Consider the following 27,339-nt stretch of genomic DNA (forward strand, 5'->3'; position numbering starts at 1 on the left):
TGTGTCCTATCTGTCCTTTTGTGGTGTATTATGAATAGATGTGGATGTAATGATTAGCCCCGCCCCCTTTTCTCCCCCCCCTTATGTAAAATGCCATTCAGCCCATTCGTCATATGTCGTCCTTAAAAGCAGGGAACGTTTATAAAGTCCAGTGTGAGGGATCTCCCCCCACCCACGTACGTTCTTTTCGAATCGGGCCCTAATGTGCCGTTTTCATTGGCACCAAGGCGGGCCGCAATATGGCGCGGCGGATCGCTGTGGGAATATGAATGTTGATTAAGCATGCGCTCAGCCTTTTGAAATTCACACAGAAGTGTCAGAATAATGGATGTCGAGCAAATGTCAAGCATTTGTTAATTTCGACGTTATCGGTGGGGGTTTATCTAGCGTGATCTTTGGCGGCAAAAGCAAAGGGCAGGCTTGTTGTGGCATGTGCCATTGATATGGTGATTTCCTGACTCCAGACACTTTGTTTTTGATGCTAATATCTCGGCTCAAGACGAAGCCGAGGGACTCGCTCATTGATTATTTATCGCGCCTCAGCCTCTCTCGTTTGTTTTTTTCTTCTTCTTCTTTACTCACTGGTTAAAACATTGCTTTTTACACATCTGTCTTTGGTTTTCTGATACAACCAAAAAACAAAAAGATGTATTCTCTTCGGAATTATCGCCGTCACCAAAGGATTTATGGAAACGCCGCAAATAGAAAAATGTCAATTTAAATTATACACATCCCATTTTGTTTGCACGCTTTGCATCCTCAGCACATTTTGCTGACGTGGCAAAACATATGGAGCTAATGAGCCGGATCGCAACAGAATTGAATTAGATCTTTGGCGAGTATTGTAATTTAAGAAAACAAATCTTTCTGTGTTGATAAAATATAAAAATAAAACATTTTGGGCAATTTTTGGAGGTACCGCCGGGAGACTTCCGGTACATCGTGTCTCGTTCAGAGCTTCTCATAGCCGCTTTTACAGCTTCATGTCTGACGGAGGAATTCATGAATAATAGATGCAATCAATTACTTGATTAGTAAGCACGGGAATGACGACTTCCTCTTCATATCGGGGACGTTGTCCAAGTACATTCGATAGATTACAGTGCCTTTTCAAGTCGTTGGGCTAAAAACGCCGAGGTAAGCACTTTTGTGGTAGTTGGCCTTGTAACCATTTGTGAGGACACATTTTAGAGTGGAAACTGGATTTTCGGAAAATAAGACATGTGGGGAAAACATGTTCTTGTGAGGCATCAGTCAATATAAACCATGTCAATATCAAATAACATGGATGAAATTAAGCATTTGTTCCTTATCCCGCTATCGTCAATGACGGGCGATAAATCAAAAAATGTTCCGTATCTAAATTAGTCGCTTCCATGCCCTGAAGTGTCTCACCACGCAACACTCTCATGCGTGCAGATCCGCCAAATGCTAAGCGGCGCCACAGCATATGATACCAACGTCATTAGCCAGGTGGCTTTCATTACCTAAATTACCGCTATTGTTTATAATTAATTGTTTGTCAATTGGCATCGGGTAATTTAATTGATATGCTTAGATTAAATAGAAGCATTAGAAAATATAATTTTGTACTTAAAGCTCAAATATTTCCCTCAGCTGTAGCCAAACTTAAGCGAGCCTTGAACGCAAAGCAGCGAAATGACAAACTGGAAGGCTTTAATTATTTTTAATCTCATCGGCCGCGTGACTATTTTGGTCGTCGGTGCGTATTAGTGCCCCCATCTTATGTTGTCGAGGAAGATAATGAGGTTGAAAAGGAACCATTCCTCAGCCACTCTAGTGTTTCCCAGCCTTCTGTTTTTCGTGTTCAAAATGATATCTAAGAAGCCAAGCGTGGGGGGAATTGGTCGGCTGCCGGAATCTCATTTTTGGTCCAACAAAAATCAATTAAAAGACGTCCAAATGTAATTTGTTTTATTGATTATGAAATTAAGAATCTTGCTTTAATGCGGAGATCGGCGAATACCGATACCAGCTATCGGTATCGTCACCGTATCGATCGCCCTCTAGCGGCCATTTTAAGACCAGGAATACAAAATTTGAAATTCGGAACAAAGGAAATTGGACATGCAAATTTAAACGTTATTTGGGGATAAATACATAGTTCAATAAAATTATCTGTGATAGTTTTATTGCAGGAATTTTATGTATCAAAACTAGTAGTGGTATCGGTACTTTTGTATCGGTGATTACTCAATAGCTGGATACTGGTATCGTTCTGGGAAAAAAAACAAGGTATCTAACATGTTCCACATTTTAAAAGCTAGCAAGCATATAGTTCTCAGGGGAGACCAACTTTGGGTCCACATCTTGGCACCCATCTTCCCTTATTTTATTAATACCTTCTCAAAGGTGAACATCAGCAATGTTTGTCATTCCCTTTTTTCGTCCAGTTTTGATAAGAGCTCAAAAACGGCCTGACTGAAGAAATAAAAACAAATAAGCTCCCAAAGATCTTAGGGGTTTTTGAAGCAGATCTATTTTCTTAGATATTAAGAGCAGTTTATGTCCCTTTAAAGTTAACAGGGTATAGATTTAGCAATTAGACTGTAATCATGCTCATTATGGAGTAATCCATTTAAAACCTAACAGATGTCTGTTCCAGCAGGGGGATCGTGACGCTCCCATGCCAACCGTAAGGCTGTAATGTTGTTAAAATGCTCAGGTGCAAGGTTGAAGTGTGGAAGACATTTTTTTTCCCAGCCCTCCCTTAAGTGTCCACATGTTGACAGTTGACCATTTAATGGCCCCCCTCTTAATTGCGCCGGCCCCCTTCGTCCCCAAGCATCGTTGTAAATTAATGCTGAAGCAGCAGTGTTTTTTTTGTGTGTGTGTGTCCTTAGAGTTTCTGTCCTTTTGTCTTTTTTTTTTTTTTTTTTTTAACTTGAAGCTGTTTAGGTTTATTTCGGGAGACTGCAACCTTGTGGGTGATGGCAGTCACCTCTGTGATGAGTTTTCACTGTGGGAGTTTAATGCGTATTTTGCTGCTCTGTTCAAAATGGGTTGTGATAGAAAAAGTGCAGATGCATCAAATTGTTCCACTTTTAAGATATGAACCAAATTGTTGTTCCAATCAATCAAACTAAATTAAGTTGGTCACTTAAAATAAAAACAATAAAAAAATCCAGATCTGTGGGATGCAGATGTTCCATACTATTACTTGGATGGCCGTTATATAAAAAAAAAAAATGTTCTAGGGTTGATAGAGGTCTTCACTTTGTAACAGATTATTCCAATTTGCATTATATCCCGCGGGAAATTATTTCCAAATAGGAACAAATGAGAGATCAGCTAACATTGTGTTCAACTGTTTGAAGTTTTTTCTCTGTCTTTTGTTAGTTTTTGATGTCTTTCTGCCATGATGCAATACGGGGGTTATGTTCCGTACAATTGGATGAATATAAAAGGTTTGTTGTTTCCCGACGTTGGCGTCTTCGCCAGGTGTTTGACATTGACCGGAGGGGCCGGGGATGAATGTAGCTTATGGCAACTTTTTCGGAATGAACGCACTCTTGGGAGCCACTGTGCAGCGCCAGTTTCCATTTTCAAAGTTACTTAGATGAGGGGGGGTCCTAAAAGTGAGGCCATATTGTGACCATTCAAACAAATACAGGTTGTTTGTAAATTGCTCCGCCCCCACCCTCCATCAAATTCCGCGACATGAATCAAACCAGTTGTACGAAAGTGACATAAAAGCTCAAGTTCCCCGTGTTTTCTCCGTCAGAGGTGATCATCTGGAACAACTTTGGCACACTTGTTTTCATGTTCGCCAAGATTACGGGGCATCTGGGTCCCGAGCTTTGAAGCCTCCCGTCCCGCCTATCCCTCTCTCCCTTTGTCAATGTGTGCGATGCTTTCTGGTAATTAACTTTGTCCTTCTTTTTATTTGTTCCAGTCACTCGCAGTCCACTCTTCTGAGCATCTTCTCCCTGGAGTATCAGGTTAGAACTTTTCTTCCCTTTGTGAGTCCTGACAGGTGCCTAATTGAATGATGAATGTCCCTTTATTTCTTTGTAATTGAACTGCCAGCTCTCTGATTGGTTTGGAAGATGCCCCTCAAGCCCCCCCCCTCCCACCTGCACTTTGCCAACATACACTCGTTTATTCCAGCCCCTCCTCTTCCTCACGTCGACGCCACTCGCCCGCCCGAGCCTCGGTGGATGGCCGCCAAGCCTCCCCATCCATCTGTCTAATAACATCTAGCCCCTGCTTATTTGGTGGACCTGTAATAAATTATGCTAAACCATTATTATTCTGACAATAATAATTTCCCCGTCTAGTGCGGCTGCGTGTGCTAAATGTTTGCTGACTCGTACTGTCACTGCCGCTTTCCACGCTTGACAGCCGATGATGATAAATGGCCACCGCTGTCGGTGGCAGAAGGCAGCACGGGTAGAAAATGGAGTCATTTATCATCCGGCTGACGGGTGTCAGTCACCGCCGCTGTCTCGGTGGAATAATTTTTTCTTGTGTAGTGGTTTTTAAATATGTTGTTTTCAAACAATGCTCTTCCTTTTCCTAACACTTGTCTTGCGATTCAGAGAGGAGATTGCACGGAAATGTCAGAGTTTTCTCATTCTCACCACAGAAACGAACCAAAAGGACCATCGCGAGGCACCATGCGCCCGATGTCATCGAAAGCCACTACCGAAGGTACGCCGCTCTGCTTTATGTCATCGCCCCGTCGGCCTCCGGAGTCAATCCAGACGGCGGCGGGTTCCACGCTAAAAGCAATGCACTGTAATTAGCAAGAAAAACAAAAATATTTTTCAGAGGATCACTGAACCATTTTTAAAAATATGTGCTTTCGGGTTAGGGGGACAAAGTCAACATGGCATATACTGTACATGCAAAAAGTGTAGTAAAAAAACACAAGTGAATACCTTGCACGCATTGTTAATCAAAAATTTGCGTATTTTATCAAATATATGAGACTGAGGCCAACGTTTTTTTTGTCACTGAGGAGGTAAAACACCATTTTTGGGCAGTAGGGGTTAACTAACCACCATATTCATGTCTGGGTTTTTTTTGTGGGGGGGTTGGAAGCCCTCGGAGCCGTGCTGTTTGAACCACATGGAGCCTGCCATATGCCACCCAGGGCAAAGTCATCGGGGACATTAGCATGTCTCGGCTAGCCCGCGCGTGCTCCCCTCTTCCGTCTGCCTCCTATTTGTTGTCGACGCTTTTGTTCTTCTTTTGTTGTAACGAAGGTATCTGAGCGAGGCCACGGCACATCCCTCTGCTCCCGTCTTGCTGGAGTTGGCCAATGAGGTAATGGTTTACCCTACTCGCCCCCTCCCCCCCACACACACTCATTGATGTCCTTTTGTATCAATGCCTATATAGAGGTTGGCAGCGGTTTTTGATTTTCTCTCTTGTCTGTTAGTCATTATGAAAATTGCCAAAATGGTCGGCTCCATTATCAATTATTTAATGTAATTAGCTCTCACCTCCATCAAGCAGATGTGAAAATACTTTGTTGTCTTTTATCGTGCAATTTTCCCCAAATTGCAGCGGGCCCGGGCAAAGTGCAAACTGCAGACAGGTGAGGAGCGAAGGGGTCAGCCGTTAATTCCTCCTTCTATCACTTCATTGCTTGTTTGATTTGACATCAAGTCGCAGGTTGTGCGCTAGGTTAACTCTGGGCTATTTACTATAATAAACAATTACACATAAAAAAAATCCATATCATAATAAGTCTTTAGTTTATTATTACATATATAGCGCACCTGGTGGCAATTATTTGGTACTACATTATCGAAGATTCTAAATTTACAATTAAACTGAGTCAATATTAAATGATTACAAAAATGACAATTAATTTATTCCATCCTGAATTTGTGAAGCCAGATGTCACTTCCTTTCATTTATTTGTCATTTCTGCACATTGCCCTCACGTCACTCCTGCCCTAGTTTGCCCATTTAAATGCACATTAGAATTTTTATTGCGTCCTTAGACCAGTCAATGGCACCGGAGTGTTTCTTAATCTAAAATCAGAGGAAGTGGCATGCATCAGTGGCGCCTCAAAGCTAACTGTCATTATTCATTCGCTATTTAATTGACACAAGGTTTTTTCTTCCCGTTTTTAAAGGACTGATTCCGTCTCCGAGATAACTGTCTATGAACCATTTAACTGTCATTTTAATATGCTACTTAACATTTAAACCAAGCACTCATGCTCTCTCAGACCACTAATTGATGTAGTTTCATCCCTTTATGAGACGATATATCTCCGATGGCGAGAAATGATTAACAATGATGAAAACTGCTACCGGACCCTTTTCGCCCCTAGATGTCCCCCGTGAATATTGCCGTTTTATGCCCAATATAGACTTTTTATGTAAAGGTCAGTTAAACATAAAGGCTTTAGAATAGGTGCCAAGTCAGCGGAACCGAAACTCGCGAGCGCCTCCGAGCTTGTTTGACCAAAATATTCAGGAAGATGACGCAATCGGGAGAGTTTCGGCGAGAGAGCGGCCTTTGTTATGTTGCTTTCTTAATTTCATCAAACGCCGACGCGAACTGACGTTAAAAGGACAAACTCTTGGAAAGAGTGGATAAGATGAGCTGAAAGGCTTTTTAGGTCTTGATTATGAAAACAACATTGAATTATTGGTTTTTTTTTAGTTCTGCCTCAAACAAATGATTAATTTGCTCTTAAGCAAAAAGGTTTCATAATGACTTAATGGTCTTCTTGTAGCAGATGTTAATTCAATTAAATGAGAAACAGTTTTAGTATCTGTCATAGTGTCAGGGACTTCATGGCGGGTTTTATGAAAAACAATAGTGGACAATTTGTGTCGAGCTAACTTGCCTGTTAGCTAGCTAGCGTAATGCCACACAAGCAATATCCAGCAAACATTTAGCGGACTTGCTCTAAATTGTCAATAAGGACTTGAGAAATCATAATTTATATTTCTAATTTGCAGGTCTTTGTATGTTCCTCATGAGTAAAACAAAACCAACCATCATTTTGACACATTCATTATTTACTGTGGGGGAATTTTTGGATTAAAACAATTCGGGAATTGTTTCCTGTGGCAAAAGGAAATAATATAAAAGTTAATTAAATTGTGTATTCATGCCAGATTTTTTCCTCTAACGCTAATTCTCTTATTTTATAGGTGGATCTGTCTCCTGCGCTGATGGCTCGCATCATCCTCGACAGGTTCCTTCAGGACCAGGAGGGCGGACTGCGTGAGTTTCCATTCGCCCACTCAATCATTGTCTCCATCAGTCTTAATTGGAATCGTTTGTCTGTGGAATCCGCCTTCTCTTCCGGCCGCCGCTGTATTTTCTTTTCCATCCAAATGTGCAACAGTCTACCTTTCGTAGCTTTGACGATTGAGTGGTAGGAGGGCCGCCGCCCCTCAACCGCACTTTGGATCAATGCGAGCTCACCTCATCAGTGTTATTTATAACAGTGGAGTCCTTCCCCCTTCATCCCCGGTTGCATCCATCTAACGTACTCCCTCCTTCTTCGTATCCCCGCATCCTCTCTGCAACCTTGCTGGGCTCCACTGAGGAAATTGTTATTGGCAGAAAAAAAAGTGACAAAATAAAAAGCAAACAGCACAGAGGTCGTGCTGATGGATGAGCTGCAGGGGAAGTCAATTCCAGATGCTAACATTTTTGTTGGAAATGTCAAAGACATTGTCCAGGTACGCTCAGGCAAGTTAGCAAAAAAAAAAAAAAATCCAGATTTAATCGTCTATGTCTTTCTGACTTACATTTGGAATTTTCATTCAACTAATGTGTAACAGAATTCCTGTCAGATGAAATCTGAATGGCTCACAAAAACGTAGTTGACAAGGCAAAACTGAATTACAGGTGACCGCAGAAGCCATGCTCGCAATTTTTAATCACCAAAGGGATGAAAGGCGATGCGTGTTATTTTCAAACTCACCACGACGGCCATTTGTCACCGTCAAAGTGTGATTGCTTTGGACCTACAGCACCGTTATCCGCCGCTTGTCAAAATAAAAGTCGCCGCGGCTTGTAGAGCCGCTCATTCATCCGAGAGACGGCGGCAATCTCCGATGATATTAGAACCGCTTCCCTCGTGTTGCTATCCAGCGAAAACATAATTTGTTTTCGCTCGTTGTGAGAGCAAATAATAATCGAAAAGGAAATACAAAACGTGACGTTTCCAAAATGAAAGTCACGCTGCGAGTTGCTTTCGAAGCATCCCGTGAAGATCAATAAACTTCTCTATAAGGGACATTAACCCCGACTAGGAGAGTGACTGGCCGTTATTTTTATTTTCTTTAATTCTCTCCATTCCACTTTTGCATTTAAGGAGGATGGTGCCTTTGGGTGCGGGGGAATATCTGTACAATCAGCCGGGCTGGATCGATACACGCTTTTAAATTGTTTTCTGCACCTTCCTTGTTTTGTTTTTTTTTCCTCCTCGCCGTGACGATCGACCACCCAGTCAGTAAAAAAAAATATCGTCGAGAGAATCGGCAAAATATCGTCTGGTGGTTCTCGTAAATACATCAATGCGGTCGAAACGGTTTAGCGTGCATTGAATATGATATCAGCAATCGTAATGATCCTTGGTGAGTCCGAGCTAATTCGTCCCAGTTGGGAGGGAAAGGTCACATGAGAACTTTTAGTCCACTATTTGAAGGTCACATGCTTCACAAGGAAACCGAAACCATTCGTTTGCGAATACGGAAACGATCGGGAAAGTGGTTTGGACTTCTGCCTCATAGTTCTGGGTTCGAATCCTGCGTCTGACCTTCCCGTTTGGAGACTGGATGTTCTCCCAAGCATCTTCGCTATGCTTCAATCTCATCACCCGTCTTCTTCCAGTTCCTCTCTTTGACAGGCGCTCTAGATTTAGACATACTTTTTCCCGCTCTCGTTCTCGAGGAGGCAATTTTGCCAGCTATTTGACCTTTTCCATTTTCCCAAGGCCCGGGCTCCAGATTAGATTGCTCCCCGCGTGTTTTGTAACCGTGTGATTCGAGCGCCCTCAAGATTTATTGTCGCATTCCTTTACAGAAGCTCCCGTACGGCAGGTTATAAATGTCTCGCGTTTGATGTTAACAACTGCGAGAATGTTTCCAGGCTCCTTTTCATCTATTCATAATGGCGCCGGCGTTTTGTAGATCGCTGGATGTCGCCTTGCGTTGCGGCCAATCAAACCTACGAGGCCCGCTGTCATTGTTAAAGCTCTCGCTCACCTGAAGGCAACAATTGCGCGGGTGTATGTGTGGAGAAATAATGAGCGCAGTAGGGAGGGGAGGGGGGGGGAGCGCATACGGGGGAACGATGAGCGATTCTTCCGCAAGTTCGGCGGAGGCGAGCAGCGCCGTGGCACTCCACTTGACAAGTATACTAATTACTCCCTTTCATGAGAGGAGCTCCGGCCAGCCTATGCCGCAGTCTAATGGTCTGACCTATGTAGCCTCGCTGCTGCCAGATCCACGGCTGCAATTCTTTTACACACACACACACACACACACAATGGAACGTAGTCTCATCTCAGCGCTTTCAGGAAGAATCAGGTGGAAGCAGATCAGTTCTGCCCCAGTAACCTCTTCAGGCTCCTCCTGCTCCTCAACCATAGGAAGTCTAAAAATATATCTTTTTTTTTAAAATAAATGTCCTACCTTACCCCCCCCATATCTTCTATTTGAGGAAGCATTTAAAAAGGAATAAATTGGAAAATCAAATGAGGAGCTTTAGGCAGCCGTGGAGATTTGCCGGAGCTGTCGTCCGGCGTCGGGGAGACTCATCCATCACGCCGCGCAACTAGTCAATTCCTGGAGTATCTGTAAATGTTTTCAGATATTAGCCAATTTATATGCTCCGAGATTCATCATGGAAAATCAGCTTTAGCGCGGCGCACATTATCAGGCCCTGTCTCTCCCTTGCTCCATGAAGTTTGATGAACGAGTGCAAGCCTCCACCACCATCACCCCCCCTCCCACTCCACAGCTCAATGGCTCGTGTTGTGGTGGGCATGTAGAGGAAATGGCTAAGTGCCATACACACATTGCGGATAAAGTGTTTTTTTAATTAATAAACAAACTTGCAGAGGAGCTCATCAGTGTCAGCGGCAATAACAATCGTCATCCGTTATTGTTTATTACGGTCCTCCCTCAACAAATGTTGCTATCTAATGAGGTTTCTCAGCGTTTGCGATAATGACTTTTTCACCCGGGCGGAGGAATTGAAAGAAATGACGCACGTGAGCCGCGATAAATCAATGTTATTTTGTGGTTAGCTCGTCTTCTTTCCCCAGTTTTATATACCGACGCAGCCTCGTGATTTGTTTAGCAAATCCCGACGGAGGCGTAGCGTGCTATTTGTTGTTTTCCCCTCCTCCTCTGTTCTTGCCGTGTTCAGATGCTGACGGTGTGATACGGCGCCTTAGTCACAATTTATACCAACGCGGGACAATTACAGTAAATTTGGTGAATGTTTACAAGAGGGGGGCAAAGATGCGCTGCAGGGCTTTGTTCTCTGTGTCTGGTGCTCTTCAGACTGCGCTTTTTATATTCCGCTTTTTTATGTATGTTATAGTGTGTGTAAGTGTGGGTGTGTGTTTGATGAGCTCAGAGTGTCATGGAGGAGCGATGCAGCGCAAGGCGGGGGCGTCTTTTAATGTATGCTGATGTCGGAAGCTGCAGCGATGCGAGGGACGCAGGCGCCCTGTTGTTATTTACTGCTGTGTTTGTGCACACCGTCCAAACTGAGGCAGGGCCCGCAAAGGTATTACAGCGCGTGATGAACGAGCATTAGGGTAAATTCATTTTAAAAGCACGCTGATTTATCCGCCGCCCGGCCTTCGATTTTCATCACGTCGATGCTTGGCTGGAATTCCACAATGTCAGCGCCAAGGTCATCGTCTTTATAGCTATTTTTAACGGAGCTACGGGGGGTGGGAGTAGAAGTGGACCCTTATTGGGATGAGTCAGCAAAATGGGGTGGAACCTACAAAGTTGACTGTGACATTGGTGGGCGACCAATTTGTGCCGTAGCTACCAGCCGCTAACGCTGGCAACGTCATTGTACTTAATTTGAAGTTCTTTAGTTTCCTAATTTGCTATTCAAAAATATTTCAGGATAATGTTACGTTAAACTGGCCCCAACTACAGTTTTGAAGACAGCCAGGAACAATTTCAAAATAAAAGCCATTCCTAGGCTAATCGTTGCTAGCTAGTTAGCAAAATTCACTAACCTAGTTCACTCAAATAGAACATATTTTGTGAATTAAACACAAAAAAAAGTGTTCAATAGCAGCTGAGTCTGGAAACGGGACCAAAACAGGAAGTAGACACCTTCCATATTAAAGCACCAAACATCTCCTGAACTGTTTTAAAATGCGTAAAAAATACATAAAATGTTTCCTTCGATGTTTACGAGCCTTAAACCAGTGCATGTTCCACTGTACAAAACAATCTTGAGGGACCGAGGGGGTTAATCGTCTCGTAGCAAAGTGTGTATTTGTGTGCGTTATGTGAGACCAAATTGTGGTGGTGGTCAAACCTCCAATTATGAGCGCTAGTGAGACAAGGGCTTTAATGGCTACCGTTAGCCTTCGGGGAGGTTTAATACACATGACTGTTTTGCAGAAGCAGCGTCAAATCTATAAAAGGACCATTAGGACGAGGGGGGGTGGAAAATCAATCCAAATGCCATTAAAGTGGAATAAGTTGCCAATATTGCTGATGTGGTTGCAGCTCCTTTGATTTTCCTTCAGATTATTAGGCACACTCGAGTAGTGACTTTGTTAAGGGAAAACAGTGTTGTCTGCGGCGTAATACGTCTCCCGGCTTCATAAAGTTTGCCGCCTCATATTTCCCCTGCTTTATTGATTACCCATTATCATTTGTCATGAGGTGTCCTAACTCAAGGGGAAATTACAACCCCTCTTTCCTGCTCGGGAGTGCGGTATGGATCTGCCGAGGAGGAGGAGGAGGAGGAGGAGGGAGGAGAAGAGACCAACCTCGGAGAGAAATGAGCAAAGAAATAAAGCCCGTGCTTGGCAGTTGTGAGAGGGAGTGTGTGGGGTTATGAGCTGGAGGGCGAGGCTAAAACAGAGAAGGTAGCACAAATAAAAGAGGTGTCAGCGAGGAGGGAGGGAGTGCTTAAGGCTTCGTCCCCTCTTGCGCCCGGCCTTCTTTATTTATTCCGGAGATGAAAGCTCGAAGCATCTCACGACGGGAAAACCAGTAAAAGAGCATCCAGCGGGTTTCACCCAAACATCTCTTTGAATTTTAGCAGCTTTTGTCAATCGGGATGTATACAGATTTATTTTTCCTCACCCGTATTTTTCCCAAATAACAACGGGATTCTGTGGAATGTTATTCCAGGGGCCATCCAAGCCTGAAATGTGAATGGAAGCATTCCCACGTAATACGGCGAGTCTGTCACGAGCACGCGTGTGTATTTATATCTCACTAAAACGGCACGCCGCCGCCATTTCGTCACACGTTACAATCCATTGAATCCCAATCTTTTTAAGAAATGATTTAAGATTTTTTTTTTCCCTCACTCTCCCGTCATTGCCATACCAAAGGAAACCCATCCGGCGGGCTTTTTGTGCCTGATTTATAATGTTAGTAGAGCAAGAATGGGACATGCAGAACAGTCGGCGTTTGTTACATAGATAAAGCGCATGTGCTCTGGACTGAAACATTTATCTAGTGAAGATATGCACAGATGCCAAGTGGCTGATTTTGAATAGAGTAGTATGCTAAATCCATCACTAGGCGGTTTCATTCAGTTTACAATTTTTTTTAAATCTACTCAGCATAGCGGTTACTGTATATTTTTAATTTTATATATAATAATTTTAATTTATTTTCATGATAAAACAATAATAAGCGTTCCGCTTTCATAGAAGACAAAAGAAATTTGAGTCGAGAGGCTGAAATTTTCAGTTCTCAATGATTATTCGATCATCAAAAAGAATTGACGATTATTTGTCGATTAATCATTTCTATTCTGTTGTGATCTACATTATATTATTACACGAATCTATATTCTTCTCCACAGCCTCCAAATCAGTCCTCAACAGTATGCTCAAGGAACCATCGTTAATCCCAAACCAAACCTTGGCCAAGAACGTCTACCAAGTAAATTCATATTTTTTTTTGTTTTTTAATGCATGTCAGCTATTTTTAGGAGGATCTTTTGAATCATCCAACAACTGTCTGCCAGATTGTTTTCTTCTTGCTCATTACTGTATACAACATCTCTTCCCTCACCTCCACCTGTCTGTTTCTCTCTCCCTTGCTCACATCGTAATATCCCCCCCCCCCCCCCCCCTCGCCCTCCCCCCAACTCTCCTCAGTGCACCGTAAACGACTGCTGTTATGGACCACTGGTAGACTGCATCAAACAGTATCCTATCCCATAAAATTTTAAGCTTGAAATTGACGAGGAGCTATTGAAGGGGATGAGATGTGTCTGCCCTCAGCCCACATAAAAGTTCTGCTTCACGGCGGAGGCGTTCGCCATCCCTCTACCACAAATGATACAAGATGTGGAAGGAGATGTGCAATTCAAAATGTCCGTGCGCAGCCGGTGGATCGGCGTAAAAAGAGAAAAAGAAAAGTCACGAGTCTGGCGGTAAGCAATTGGCATCACTGAATATTCTCATTTTGTTTCGTCATCAAGCAGATGCGGTTCAGCACCACGGAGAGTTCACAACTGAGATTTGATGTGAGCGCTTATTGAGGTCAACGTGTAGCTCAAGTGTCAAAGCAGGGAAAGCATATGTAAATAATGATGACTAAGCAATTATTGTGTGTAGTTTTTAGTGCTTTGGTAGCTGCTTTTGGAATCCTTGACTCTTTCAACCCACAGCGCTATTGGCCAAGAACACGAGGTTCTACTCTGTGACAAACTCAAGGAGAAAAATTTGTCCTTCTTAGGTAAGTCGTGATTTGAACTTTGACTTATTTGCTGGAGTGTTTTTTTTATTCTTCTTAATGTGGCAGACAAACATCAATTGTTTTTCATCAAACATAATTTTTGCAGGGTTATACGATTTTGTCCCGACCGAATTTAATCGAGGTAGTGCCCATGTGTGAAATTGTGGAAGTTAATATTTAACCCCTGCTTCCTCCCCTCCTCCCCTCCCATCATCATCATCATCATCATCCCATAGGTCAGGTGAGTGAAGGATGAAAGTCATTCCTTGTGTCATTAAGACCACATCATTTATTTGGACCCGCCGCGTTGACCTTTCTTCACGGCTATACGGAGGACTGTTCTAAAACTGTCAGAGGGCACCGGGGCCACTGAGGCAACCTCACCCCACTTGATAAATGGATTGGAAATAAGCCACCCAACAGCAGGGACGGCCCATTAATTTTAATCAAAGCTGGTGTAAAAAAGGCGATCAGAGCCCACATGACAATGTCAACAGCCGGGCCGCGGCCAATAGCATTAGCCCAGCCCGGGATGCACCTCGGGCCCGCGGCAACCCACTCTGACCTCCCTCTCGGCTCGCCTGTCTCCATCCTTGGCTGACACCGGCACCCTCCATCTCTTCTCAATTCTCCTCCGCGCCCCATTAGTCGAGCTTGACTGGAGACAAAGAGGCAGGCCCTTGGAACCGAATGACCTGGTCAGCCTGAGATTTAATGGAGAAATCAGGTGTTGTGCGGATAATGGCTGAAGTGTGCAAAAAGTCAAGGACAATGGCTGACGTCCACGAGGATCTCGGGGTCGGGCTTACTCAGACTATAATGCCAACCTTGTCTCCCCCACCCTTCGCCATATATTTTATGAAGCTTCACCAAACTACAAACTGGGGGCGCAGCTTTTTTTTCGTGCGAACACAGCAAATACACCGGCCAACGTTGTAAAGCTTTTCGACCGATCTAAGGCGATCCAAAGTCAAACAAATGCGACTCGTGTGTCTTCTCTTTTAGATGAGAACCAACTGAGAGCAAAAGGTTATGACAAAACACCTGATATCATCCTGGAGGTCCCCGTTGGTTAGTATTTTTTCCCCTCACAATTGTATTAACTTTCACTACTATTGATGCATATAGACGTCAAAATTGTGTTTCATGGCCTAATTAATTTTTTTATCTGTGTTTCCAAAAGCCGTGGAAGGTCACATTGTTCACTGGATTGAGAGTAAAGCGTCATTTGGAGACGACCACAGTCACCGCACTTACCTCAACGAACAGTTTTGGAGCTACTGGAACAGGTCAGTCTTTCTTTCCAGATTAAAAGGGACTTTTTTTTCAATTCCCGTCTTCAATAGGCCTCGTTGAACACCTGAAAAGAAATCAGAGGCAAACAAAAGATAATCAGCCTTGTGCTATTTTTTGAACTAAATCAATGTAACAGTGAGCCAGCAAAAGAAGCACATCAAACGTTTCCAAAAATAGATTTCCTTCACTCCTCTTTCTTGTTCGGCTTGGATTGAAGACAGAAAAGCTTTTTTGCTCGGCGTCTTTTATCGCAGCGCCGCCAGTTACCAGAAGGTCAAAGCGTCACGATACGTACATGCCGATTCTAAGGTTAGGCTGATCCCGAGCCTTCCATTTCTGGCCCGGAGGCGTCTTTCATTGATATTCCGTGGCACAGCCTTGTCCAAGCGTATTAGACGAGTGACAACGTAGATCCCGTCATGTCAACCCGAAGCTCGATCAGATAAACATTGTTGTGTCAGAATCCAAACGCAAAACTGTCAATCCCGACCTTATCCGCCGACCGTTCCTTTTTAATCGACATATAATGGTGACATTTCAAAATGGTTGGACCTTTTACATCATCTCTCAGGTATTTATGTCATTTTGGGTCAACGTTTGATCGGGAAACAGAGAAAGAATTTGCTGATTTTTATTTTTTTTTACGGATTTGACCAAACTGCAAATTGCTCTCAGCGTCTCTCAATGAGTGTGTGTGTGTTAAAGGGGGGGTCGGATAATTTTCTCTCCAAAGCTCTAACCAACTCCATTCATCATCCAAACAACAGTCTTGCCAACACACTAACCCCATAATAAACCCCTCTTCGGTGGAGTGAAGGGTAATGATGCTTCACGTACAATGCTCCGAAGAGAGAAGAGCAAAATCTGGGGGAAAAATGATGGAATCAAACGGCGTGTTCAAGTCCAGTGCCCGGATGAGGCGGCAAAGCGCCGGCTAGCGCCGTCAATTCGGCTATCAATCTTATTGCCCGGTAGCGTTCCAGAGCGGGCTCTGCTCTGACGGATGTTTGGATAATTGACTTCTCCATCTCGCCCAACTATCAGAGTTGCGTAAGAATTATTTACCTGATGGTGAATATTAAACGAGCCTTGTGTGCATTTTGAGGGAAGTGATCACTCTTAAAATAGCCCTCTTCGATCAAACTAGTCTTCGGTTACTCCCAGTTCATTGCTTTCAATCGGGGTCAGAAGAGTCACTATGTCACTTATACTTCAACTTTATTATTATTATTAAATAGAGCGAACAAAAACATGAAAACAACCACAACTCTTCACGACAAAGAAAGATCTATGTCCTACTTAAATGCGCCCCCCCCAGTGCAATTGTGTACTAAGAAAGAATCAATAGCACTAATCAGAATATAATGTGAAAACAGGCACAAAATAATTTTGAGACATTACAAGAATAAATGTTTCCCCTTTTCTTCACATTTTTCCCGTTGACGGCCAGTCCACAAATTCAACCCCCCCCCTTGAACTCAGTCAGCTGTAAGATTTGTAAACTACAAATGTTGAACGTGGGCTCCCTTAACGGCGGCGTGAAAAGGTTAGCTCTGATAAGGAGCTGTCAGACGTCCGGCAAAAAAATGATTGATAACAATATAATGGTACAGTATGCCTCATTTCTCCCTTATATGAAGCTGGGGGTTAAGACCTTTGCGTTTGCCTTAATACATCATCTGTCTTGACCAACTGGGAATTTCTTCAGGCGCAAACATACATTTGTGTATTGTTGTTTATATTAGCAAAATATTCTTGATTTGAAGTAAGTCATAGTTGAAATATTTTTTATTGCCTGTATTTTTTTATGTTATGAGTTGACACAGCCGCAATTACAAGCTTCTGATCTTTGTGAACTTTTTCGAATTATGATCCAAAACCGCACACTGTTATTTTTTTTTTCACTAATTCATTTAATGCCTGTCAATTGAAGCAATACAATTTCTTAATTCAACATTGTCCTATTTTAATAGACATGCCTATCATTTTTTTGTTGGACTACTCCAAATAGATTAATTACTTGAAAATATTAACGGGGTTTACACCTGCAAGTTCTTCGCCTTCTTCTTCAATGCACATCAACGTAACCTCAAAACCGTTTTCTCCAAGCAAAAAATAAAACACATGCAAGGAAAATTATGAATATTAAAAAAGTCTTCTTGTTTGTGAAGGCGGCAATCTCATCTTCCCTGATGAAGCATATGACATCTATCGCCTTCCTTTTATTTATCATTATGGGCACCCCATGCTGTGCAGGAACGTGGCCTCTTTTATTGTTTCCTTTGTTATGACATCCTCTCATAGAATATCCACAGCCAGGAAAAAAAAAAAAAGCGGAAAAAATAGCTCTGCGCAATGCTAGTTCCTTTAGGGCTTTGCAAATGTTTGTTTTGGGGTGCGGCGGCGCGCAGGAGTGCGATGCCGTCAACTTTCTGTGAAGGCATTAATGCCAAATGACAAGTAAGCCGCGAAGCTTCAAGGATTTCATGCTTTTAAGGATGCACATTTGGGAGCCTTGTTTTGAGGCGTCTGCGAGCTCAGGTCTTTCTAGCAGCCGGAGGATTTAGCTTTACTTAAGCCTCCATGTCTTCCAGTGAGGTCATATATGTGCATATTATCCAAATTTGTCATTTAGTATTGTGACTGAGAGCCGGGTTTTGACACGGGCGCCGCCAGAGTGCCACCTCGGCGAAACATATATGCCCTCCTCGGCGGGAAACTGCGAGATGGAGAAGAAAGCCTGGAGTGAAATGAGGTGCGAGAGTGTCAACGCTGTGAATTGCTTTTTTTTTTTTCTTTTTGAGGGCGGCGCTGGAACTTTTTTATTTTTTTTAAAGATGAATGTCCATGTTTTTTGTCAGCTTTCACAATGGATAACATCAGAATTACAGAGACTTCTTCACCTCCTTTTTTTCGTGGAGTTCCCCGCTGGGCTGAGACAGATATTTTTTTTTTGCTGAAAGTGTGACTTTGGCATAGTTTTTATTTGGGGGCTTCTTTTTCCTATGCATCCTCTCGTCAATGACCGATTTTTTTATGTTTATAATTGATATTATCATCTAATATGTTTTTACATTTGCAATTTTTAAAAGGACTTTTTTAAGCCACACCCAAAATGTCATATTTCACAAAATGTTATCCAAATATCCCCATAAGTTACATTTATTTTATTGAATATGAGGAAAATTAATATTTTTAATGGAACAAGAGATCCATCTGAATGTTCTGAACACAATACGTTCTTCATAGAACTTATCAGTAATTTTGATGCTGACTCAGCAGTGCCTCTGCTGGCCGCAGCCAAGTACTGCACGTTAGTTTGCTATCTAATAATCAATTGATCGATTATCTCAAACCAGCTTGAATAGAAAATAAATCCAGTAGCAATGAGGTTACAGATTTTTAGACTGTCACGCAAAGTTGTGTCAAAAATTAGCACCAAATCAGAATTCACGTCTTTCACTCCGAGATCATAAATTCTTCAACTCGCCTTCCTTATCTCGGTTTCAATTTCCTTGTCGGTCCCCCCCAATGTTTGGGTCGTTCTATTTGAGACGTTGCGGCAAATACCTTGTTTTGTAGCAAACGACAGAGCCAGGAAACAATGCTTCATATTTCTGCCTTTTGTGTTTAAAAAGCCGCTCTGTGTGTACCAGATAATGCGTGCGGTACTCGCGCTTTGTGGAGGTCCATCAGTCAGCGTGCACGGCTGCTGGCTAGTGATAAGTGCTTTCTTCGAGATAACCCAGACAGCAGGCTCCTTTTTATAGGTCCACTGTCCCACACATAACCTTGTTTTTATCCCACCTCTGCTTATTTTCACTTTTGCTACCTTATTCTCACCTTCCGATTTCGAGAAGGGACGATAACGAAAATTCCCTGGTTAAGATAGGCATGTTTTTTTTTATTTAGTGGTTTCCATATTCTAGGCGGATTTCTGCTTTTAGCAAAAAAAAAAGATCCTGATTAAAGGCTTTTAGTGATTTATAGCAAGCTTTTGATATTTTGATATTTGTCTTCCTTTTTCCCCTCAGTTTTTTTTTTTATTGGCACGGCTCCCAAGCAGCCATTAAGCGAGATGATTCTATACAATAACAATAATTCTAAGCAGAGTTGTAAAACCACAGAACCATAAAACACCTTCAAATCAATCCCCGCGATAACTAATGTCAAATGCTGTGATGCTGTTTTGAATTTTCCCATCCATCATTTCTCATTTTTGCTTGGAAAAGGGCTTTCAAAACTTTCGCTCTTCGGATGACCTCATCACTCAACCGGAATAACTTTGCTATACGGTTGAGATTTGTTTGTTTGCCTGCGTTGGCTTTTTATCTGATTGTGGTTCATGGTAGTCGTTTTTGATTGACATCTCGTAAGTAACAGATTTGAAAGGTATTTGTTTTTGTACGATATTTCACAATTAATTCTCTTCAGGACCTCGTTGCTCGAAAAGCACATCTGAGTCTTTCCTCACCGGCCTGGCATTTGTTAAAGGCCTTCGTCAGGAACCATTTCTTTTTTTTAAACTCGGGCAGCCTTCTCCTCTCAAGCTGCCTCTGTTTTGAGTTTCACGTCTGTCCGCCGTCTGATTGCCTGATAGCTTAAACTTTGTTGCCTGCGTCTCTCTTAGTGGGAGAGTGTAATCAAAGACACATGAGGAGCCTGCGTCCAAGTGCTGACCTTTTGATGATGCTCATCAATTGCGAGGGTGAATATACAACTGGCGTAAGCTACACAGATTTGTCTCAAAAGTAGCCAACCTTCGAAAACAATATATTAAACTTAGTGAAAGTCTGCATTGTGGTATATTAGTAATGTCAGCCACAACTCAGGGTAGACGATTAATCAAAATGTAATCGTTGTTCCGATTTTGGCTACCCTCAGTTTTGAATCAAATTAATTTAGAGGCAAAGAAAAACAAAGTACGTGATTCTACCCATCCCCGAGTGTCCTTTAAGCTCTTTAATGACATCCGATTGGAGTTTTTCGTAAAAGAAAACTTTCTTGCTAACTAGTGCTAATGCTAAGTCAATTTAATATCCCATTGACATGCTTATGTAGAATCGACTAAGGCTAATATGTCGGTTTATACTCTGAGTGCCATTCAATATATTAACATTGTTTTTCTTTTATTTTTGTTTGTCTAGCTAGGTACATGCTAGTACTTTTTTTTCCAACACAAAACCGTCCACAGCAATTACGGTGTCGAGTCGGGACTGGTGTATTCGTCATCGTCTTTCATCGAGTCTATGTAAAAAAAAAAAAAAAAAGCTCTTTGGATCAACCCTTGACAAATATCAGTCATTAAAATGCCAGAGAAATCTGCTGTTCATTTTGAGCCATATCGATATAATTCACTCCATTTAAATGACAACTCCCATTTGGTCGGCCGTTGTAAGTGAAAGCGGCAGCATTGAGCTGTCTAGCGAAAAGACCTCTGATCCAAAGTGCCACCCGCCATTTTCGAGCCCCAGCTGCCGCTAAAGCCCGGCTTGGTTCTCCGTCCGATCTGACACGTCACATTCCCTTTCCCCCAGTGACTTGAGTAAATGTGAAAACCATTAACTTGATACGCCCTATGAATCCTTGCTTATCTGCATCTTGTTTTGTCAGTATTTCTCTTTGAATCCCCGACATCAATTCCAAGTTTTACGATTGTGGTTTAATGTCATCCCCGTGAGCTTACTTTTTGCTCTTTTTTGGACTGACCACTAGACTGTGGACTACACCTCTCCTAATTTGGTGATGAGGGGGTTTAACAGTTTGAGCAACTTGATCCGCTTAGCTGCTGACAGTCCTCACGTCCCGTCCCGTGCAAGGATGGAGCTGGCGGTTACCAAAATGACTTAATAAAAGGGGGGTTAAATTCCCTGAATAATCATTGTAAAACATTTAGCTTCAACCGTGCGGGTGAAACAAAACACGCTTTTTTCTTCCTCCCTCTCGGCGGTTTTCTTTTCCCCAAATTGTAGCAATGAGTTCATGGGAAACTCGCTCGGAGGTTACCTGCGACCGGCGGGGGGAAAGAAGAAAAAAAAAAAAAGTCAAGGATTACGGCCACAAGAATGTTTTTGCAGTTAGTTGAAATATTGCTAACCTTGTCAAATGTCATTTTGAATAAGAAAGCAAACATATTTTAATCACGCTTTCTAAAGGCAGCCCCGTTTCAAACGGCGACTCCGGGGAAAAGGGGTCAGCTAATTGCGACGTTTGATGTCATGTTTGGTCTCCCTCCACCGTTTTGATGCCACTGCCTGGAAGCATGCTAGCTCGCGCTCTCACGCGCGCATAAACGCGTCATCGCATGTGTTCCGATTGGAAAACGTGCTAACCCTACTACTGTGAACCTCAGCGTATTTTATTTTTTCTTCATCGTCAGCCTTCTCTCTGGTTCTGGTCCAACTTTTCTTTTTCATTAGATTTTTGTTGTAATTTTACACCGCAGTGCTAAAACGTGACGTAATTATTGCCTTAACAGCCTCAAAGCTGGAAATAAGGGCTTATACATTGTAAACCATGTTTGACAAGGACAGGCCGGGTTTTGTTGCGGCTTGTCTTTAGTTATTACTCCAACTTCCTCCAGTCTCAGATAAGGTCTGCTGGCTAAAATACCAAGGTGAGCACTAGCGTGGGGCCCCTTATCGCCGACGTCTGATTTAGGACAAGCGCCCGGTGACAGAGGTCATTGTGCAGTAAAGCAATCCATCATTCGCATTTGATTTCGGCTCAAACTTGTCTCCGTGATGTCTGCGTGGAGACTAGCTTGCTGGCTGAAGCGATTGCGGCACGAATCAGTTTGCGGCATACGATTTATAAATCAATCAGTAAAAATAAAGCTAAAATATATGTATCGTCCACAGGCAGTTGTGAATGTGACGTATCAGTACCGATACCGGCCACCGATACTAACGTGGATGGCATTATACAAAATGGCTGTTTGACACATCTGCAAATTATTATATTCTTCGCAAAGAAACGTCTTTTCTCATTGTGTTAAATGATGTTTTATACATAAAAAATACTAAAGTATCGGTTAATAATCGGACTGGTATCGGTCTGAAGACAAATGGTATCGAACATCCTTAGGAATGAAACATTTGCCATTTGTTCATTTGATGACCCCCTCGACAAAGGTCACCAAAAACGGACAGGTCTTTATCCTTGGCAGAAAAGCGGAATTTAAAACAGCTTTTCTCTCGAACATTAAGGACATGATTTAGTGATGATAAACAGCAAGAAAATATTAAGCACGATGAAAAACTGCTGACTCCTAAAAGCTCGGATTCAACTTTTGCAGATGTGTCTCGTCATAAAGTCGGGAGATGAGTGTCTCCCTTGTTGCGAGAATATTTTCTTAGATGTCTGACGATGACTATTTATTGATGTTAAGGTTGTCCGCGGCCTTCATGCCTCCACTTTTACTCGCTCGGGCTTAACGGCGCTATTTATTCTGGCATCAAACGCTCGGGCTCATACTTTGAGAAAACCAATAAGCCGCGCTGTTGATTTACGATTCAGATTATTTTTGGACATTTTCTCTTTAGCTGGAAGCGCTCTCGCATTTATCTCCGGCGAACACATGTAAAGTCTCGAGGTGTAACGTGTTTGCGTTGAATCTTAAGGATCTCGCTCAAAGACCTCGCCGGAGAATTTAAGCAGCTAATTACGCTTCATTCTGTAACGGAACCCGGATTTGGGTGGTGGATTTTCATTTATACACAAGGCAAGCTTAAACATTTTACGCTTCTCTCCTCGTATTAAAGTTTCCCCCCCTCGCCAATCCCCTGTAGAATGTGTCATATCCCATTACACAAATTTGGATATGGCAAATTAGCCAGGGGAGCGCTTACGCGGTGAATACGAGAGGGGCGAGCTTCCTGGAGGTTGCGGCGGGTGGGGGTCGTCGCTTCGTCTCAAACTCCTTAAAAAGTTCTCTTCAATTGGCTCCCTTTGGAAGATGAGGCGTTTTTGCAATTCAAATATTTGCTCCTTGCAAAGCCGCCTTTGAAGCGCGTGAGTTCTATCAGGGCCAATGACAGCGTGAGTGTGCGGCGTGACAGCGCAAGAGGCAGCGCAGCAATATTTCTAACCGCATATTTAAATAGCCAGGAAATCCGGAATCAAAAATGTATGCAAATGGTGCCGTGTGTTTGTACGCTGCTATTTTTTTTTTTTTTTTTTTTTACGAGCTTGCATTGAGATTAAGGCCTATAGATTTATAGCAACGCTAATTGGAATTTCACATCTCTGGTAAATCCTTGATTCATGAAACTTTTCTGTGGGTGGAATGTGTTAGTTGCTCACTTTAAGACTTTTTAAAACTATTTTACCCTTAGATGTGCCTGATACATTTTATAAATGATTAATTGTAAATTAGTTTTTTTTCCCAGCAATTCCTATAATTCTCTTTTTTTATTTATTACATCTAGATTTATCCAATTTATTTTGTGTCAGTTTGTTTTATTTATTTGGATTATTTATCAGAAGTCCCGTTTGATGTATTAGGGTTCGCGTTAAAGTTTTTGGGACTTTATTTTGTTGATTTTATAATCAGCAATATTTCTTATTTTTGTAATTATCAAGAGACCTATGTGGGATTAATTTATCACTTTTTTTTTTTTCAAGATCAGCACATCATGCCGCCTGTTTTGCAATAACCACATACTTTATGACGATGACTCACTTTTTATTCAGCCGAACTTCGGGCCTCCTTTTTTTTCTTCGGCTAAGATCAGCGCTCAACAATAAGAAAAAAATATTGACCTTTGAGAAGAGTGCAAATATATTTCCACCATCTTAAAACCGACTCTAACCGTATGCTTTGGCTAGAAAATGCACTATAGAATAATTAATTGAATTGTCATCTGTACGAGCACCCCTTGCTCTTTCTGCACCCTATAATTCCAAACCCCCTCCCCCCTCTAAGAGCAATTAATCTCATTTTTAGTCCACTTTTCAGCCCTCTGCCGGAGTCAAAGTGATTCCACTGTTTTGTTCCTATTTGGCTTGGTTCCTCTGCATAGTCATTAAGGGCCCAATTAATGTCAGCCTTTAGCTGAAGAGTGCTCATTTTTATTGGGGAGCTGACAGTCACCGCTATGAGTGCTGCAGTGTAATATGCATTAATTGCCCCGTAACGCTGGTAATTACCAGTTCTTCAAGCTTCTCAGTAAACTGTCATGCCCAGACACGACTGCTTGGAAATAGATTACTCATTAGGGGGGGAACCTGCCCTGTTTTCCAACGGGGGCTCGTCGGGTTGGCATGAAGACGAAATAAATCTGGTGCTTGAACAAATAGTTGCCAAGAGCAATTTCCCATTACAACTTGCCCGCTGATGGCTTTTCTCTTTGTCTTTTTTTTTTCTACCCTCCCGTTTTTGTCTTTGCAGACGTCACTTAAAATCAGGTCCATCCTGAAATCAAAGTAATTTTAGGCGGTGACTTTAAAATAATTTGACCAAGGGTGAGGAATTGTTTTATCGCAATTTTTTCCAGCAAGATCAATAAATTACACAATATAATATATAACACTTATTTGAATAACCGATTAATATTTCAATGATGTCGATTAGTCGAAAATTGAATTTGAATTTTCTGCACTAACAATTTGAAATGAATATGATTATATTTCTACTTAGATTTATAACATGATGAAAAATAGGCAAAAATGCTCACCATTATTTTCCAAAGTAAATACAAATATATTATTTTGATTCAGCATAAATATAATCAGCCTACTTTCATGGTAGATGATTGGAGGATATTAATTTTAGATAAGCTGAAATTAGTTAATAAATATTATTGGAAAAATATTTCTTGTTGACACACAGTTCAAGGTAGAAAATATTCACGTCACATTCAAGAGTCAAACTCATATTTGGCCATTGGAAAGCATCATATTTGATGTTCCTTTCCACTCAAGATAACGACGCCACCCAAAAATCAGCCCAGGGTTCCCCCGAAACCCAAACGAGAATCTTCTAAGGACTGCACCCAACATGTCAGCCTTGTTGCTTGACGTGATCTCGCCGTCGTCGATGCCGCGGCCTTGTTCAAATATTGATGCTAACTCCGCTCAAGTCTCGCGTTTGTGAAATCCTTCTTTTCAAGATTAGCTCGTGCCGAACCGCCCGTAGATGGAACACAAAAGCTGAGTGGGTGTCACCTTTGCGCCGCGATAAGATAATATGAAGAGGGAGACCAAATCAAACAATGTTAGCGTTGTCACCCCTCGCTGCTAAGGCGTTGCCCTGTTTAGTCACGCTAGAAACAATATTTAGATTTCACCACAGCTTTGTAAAAGTGTGCACTGGGCCGTTCTCTCCCCCCCTCCCCCCCTAAAGCACTTACATGTCATTACCCATTTACCATAGCCAGGACAAGAACCGAATGTGAAGACCAGCGAAAAAGCGTCCAACCCACTTGCACGTGCCACCCGACAACACGGCACACACACATACAGAGGTGTTCCTTTTTTTTTGGGTTTTATCTCCCCTATAGCACCTGCTTCAGGCAATCTGCTCCCACTCGTCTCAAATGAATTTTGTCACGGCCTTTCAGATTCTCAGCCGGCAACGTGCTAATGAAAGGAGATGGCGCAATTTGAAGTGACCAGGTAGCAGCCAGCAGTGTGCAGCTGAGAGGAACGCAAGGGCGGGGCCTCCAAAGATGGACACACACACACACACGCCACGGGAAAAGTCGAGTCAGGCGTCCGCAGATATACCCATTACCCTTCTCATTAATACTCTGCAGACCCCGGCGGTGTGTACGCTTGTGCACTTGTGCGTGCGTTTATCTGTTTGTGTTGCCGGCGCAATTGTTTATGACAGCCCTAATTGGGCTAATTGAAGACATTCAGATTACCTGTCAAGCGGGTTCGCGTCCACAGTCTGACAACTCCTCACAGGCGAGGGACCCCCGTAGCATCCGCCGCCATGGGCCGTAATGGGGACAATAAGGGCCGCTCTAATTTTGACGTGGACAGCCTTTCGGGTGTGTTTGTTTTTTAAGGGTTGCATTAAGTTGCCGGGAGGTGGGGGGTAGTAACTTGCTCTGACAAAGCAGTGTGAGTTTAGAAGGGGAAAAGAGGTGTTTAAGTACACGAAGGTGCTTCGAGGGTCCGTTTCGCCGATTGAGTGACGGGAGAAGAGTGTTGACGTCTGCGCTTGTGGCAAGACCTTCATTCAACTTCTTCTTAGGAGTCTATTTTTATTCTGTGGCAAATAATTTCATGGTAAAATAAATAAAATAATACTATATGTAATAAAATAATAATCTAATAATATTTTTAAGTTTATTTTTTCTGTGGCAAATAATTTAATAATCAAATAAATAAAATAAAAATATATAATACATATAATGTATAATACTATATATAATAAAATAATAATTTAATCATAAAAATGCGGCAAATAATTTCTACTGTGTTGTGACACGAATGGATTATTTTGACTTATTTTTTCAACTAGCACCCAATATTTATTTAAATTTACATACACTTGGCAATGTAGTAGAACACTTCCGACTTCCACAGTTATGTCAAAATCAAAATACCTCCCTATAAACCAAAATCAAAGCGCATTGGAGGACACACAATGGTGGCAAGCTCAAATCAATATCAAATCCCGAGTCTGAGCGTGCGTCAAGCATTACCCAATCCATTTTCTGCGGCTTAAAAGAATGTGCTTTTGCATATTTTTACCCAGGCACGCACGCACACGCAGCGCTTCCTCTTCTCGGCGGGCATGGCGAGGGGCTTTGCAGTGTCATGGCTATGACGGATCAACGCTGTCAGCCCGCGAGATCCCCTGCTTTGTTTGCTCTCCTCCAAAAGGGGGTTAAACTGTCAAGTTGACAACTCACAAGACCCTTCCACTCCGGCTGAGCATCTGTCTTTGACTCTCGTTCTCTTTTGCTACATGACTCCCCCGTGACTCCCCCCGCCAGCATCCACCTTCATCCCCAAACGAGTGCAAATCAATACCAGATTGCCTGAGGACCACTGTTTGGCGTGGGCCCTCCGTGACCCCTCGCTGTCCCCCCGCACGGCTACTTTCATTACATGTAGCCCAACATTTAACTTCTATCCCGATCCCTCGCCTAATTAGTTTCGATAAGCTCC

At 42.5% G+C, this 27,339-nt stretch overlaps 2 protein-coding genes across 12 annotated transcripts in view; one reads left to right on the plus strand and one right to left on the minus strand.

Moving 5' to 3' along the window:
- Positions 1 to 27,339, minus strand: part of dph6 (diphthamine biosynthesis 6) — a 135,465-nt gene that overhangs the window by 98,356 nt on the left and 9,770 nt on the right. For all 8 annotated transcript variants that reach the window (XR_015863433.1, XR_015863432.1, XR_015863431.1 and 5 more), the window contains exon 2: positions 15,175 to 15,277. The gene's annotated coding sequence lies outside the window, so the exon portion shown is untranslated. The remainder of the gene's footprint in view (positions 1 to 15,174; positions 15,278 to 27,339) is intronic.
- The window catches only part of cdin1 (CDAN1 interacting nuclease 1), a 38,967-nt gene that overhangs the window by 5,494 nt on the left and 6,134 nt on the right, over positions 1 to 27,339 (plus strand). For 2 of the 4 annotated variants that reach the window (XM_088400584.1, XM_088400583.1), the window contains exons 3-11: positions 3,917 to 3,962; positions 4,610 to 4,674; positions 5,232 to 5,292; positions 7,147 to 7,219; positions 13,037 to 13,116; positions 13,335 to 13,384; positions 13,850 to 13,917; positions 14,923 to 14,988; positions 15,101 to 15,206. In XM_088400584.1, the coding sequence (XP_088256710.1) occupies positions 3,917 to 3,962; positions 4,610 to 4,674; positions 5,232 to 5,292; positions 7,147 to 7,219; positions 13,037 to 13,116; positions 13,335 to 13,384; positions 13,850 to 13,917; positions 14,923 to 14,988; positions 15,101 to 15,206 (615 nt within the window). The remainder of the gene's footprint in view (positions 1 to 3,916; positions 3,963 to 4,609; positions 4,675 to 5,231; positions 5,293 to 7,146; positions 7,220 to 13,036; positions 13,117 to 13,334; positions 13,385 to 13,849; positions 13,918 to 14,922; positions 14,989 to 15,100; positions 15,207 to 27,339) is intronic. The other 2 variants (XM_088400587.1, XM_088400585.1) reach the window with 1 other exon arrangement.

This window comes from Syngnathus floridae, chromosome 16, assembly GCF_059516105.1.
Source record: "Syngnathus floridae isolate MCC-2025c chromosome 16, RoL_Sflo_1.0, whole genome shotgun sequence".
NCBI classification, from domain to species: Eukaryota; Metazoa; Chordata; class Actinopteri; order Syngnathiformes; family Syngnathidae; genus Syngnathus; species Syngnathus floridae.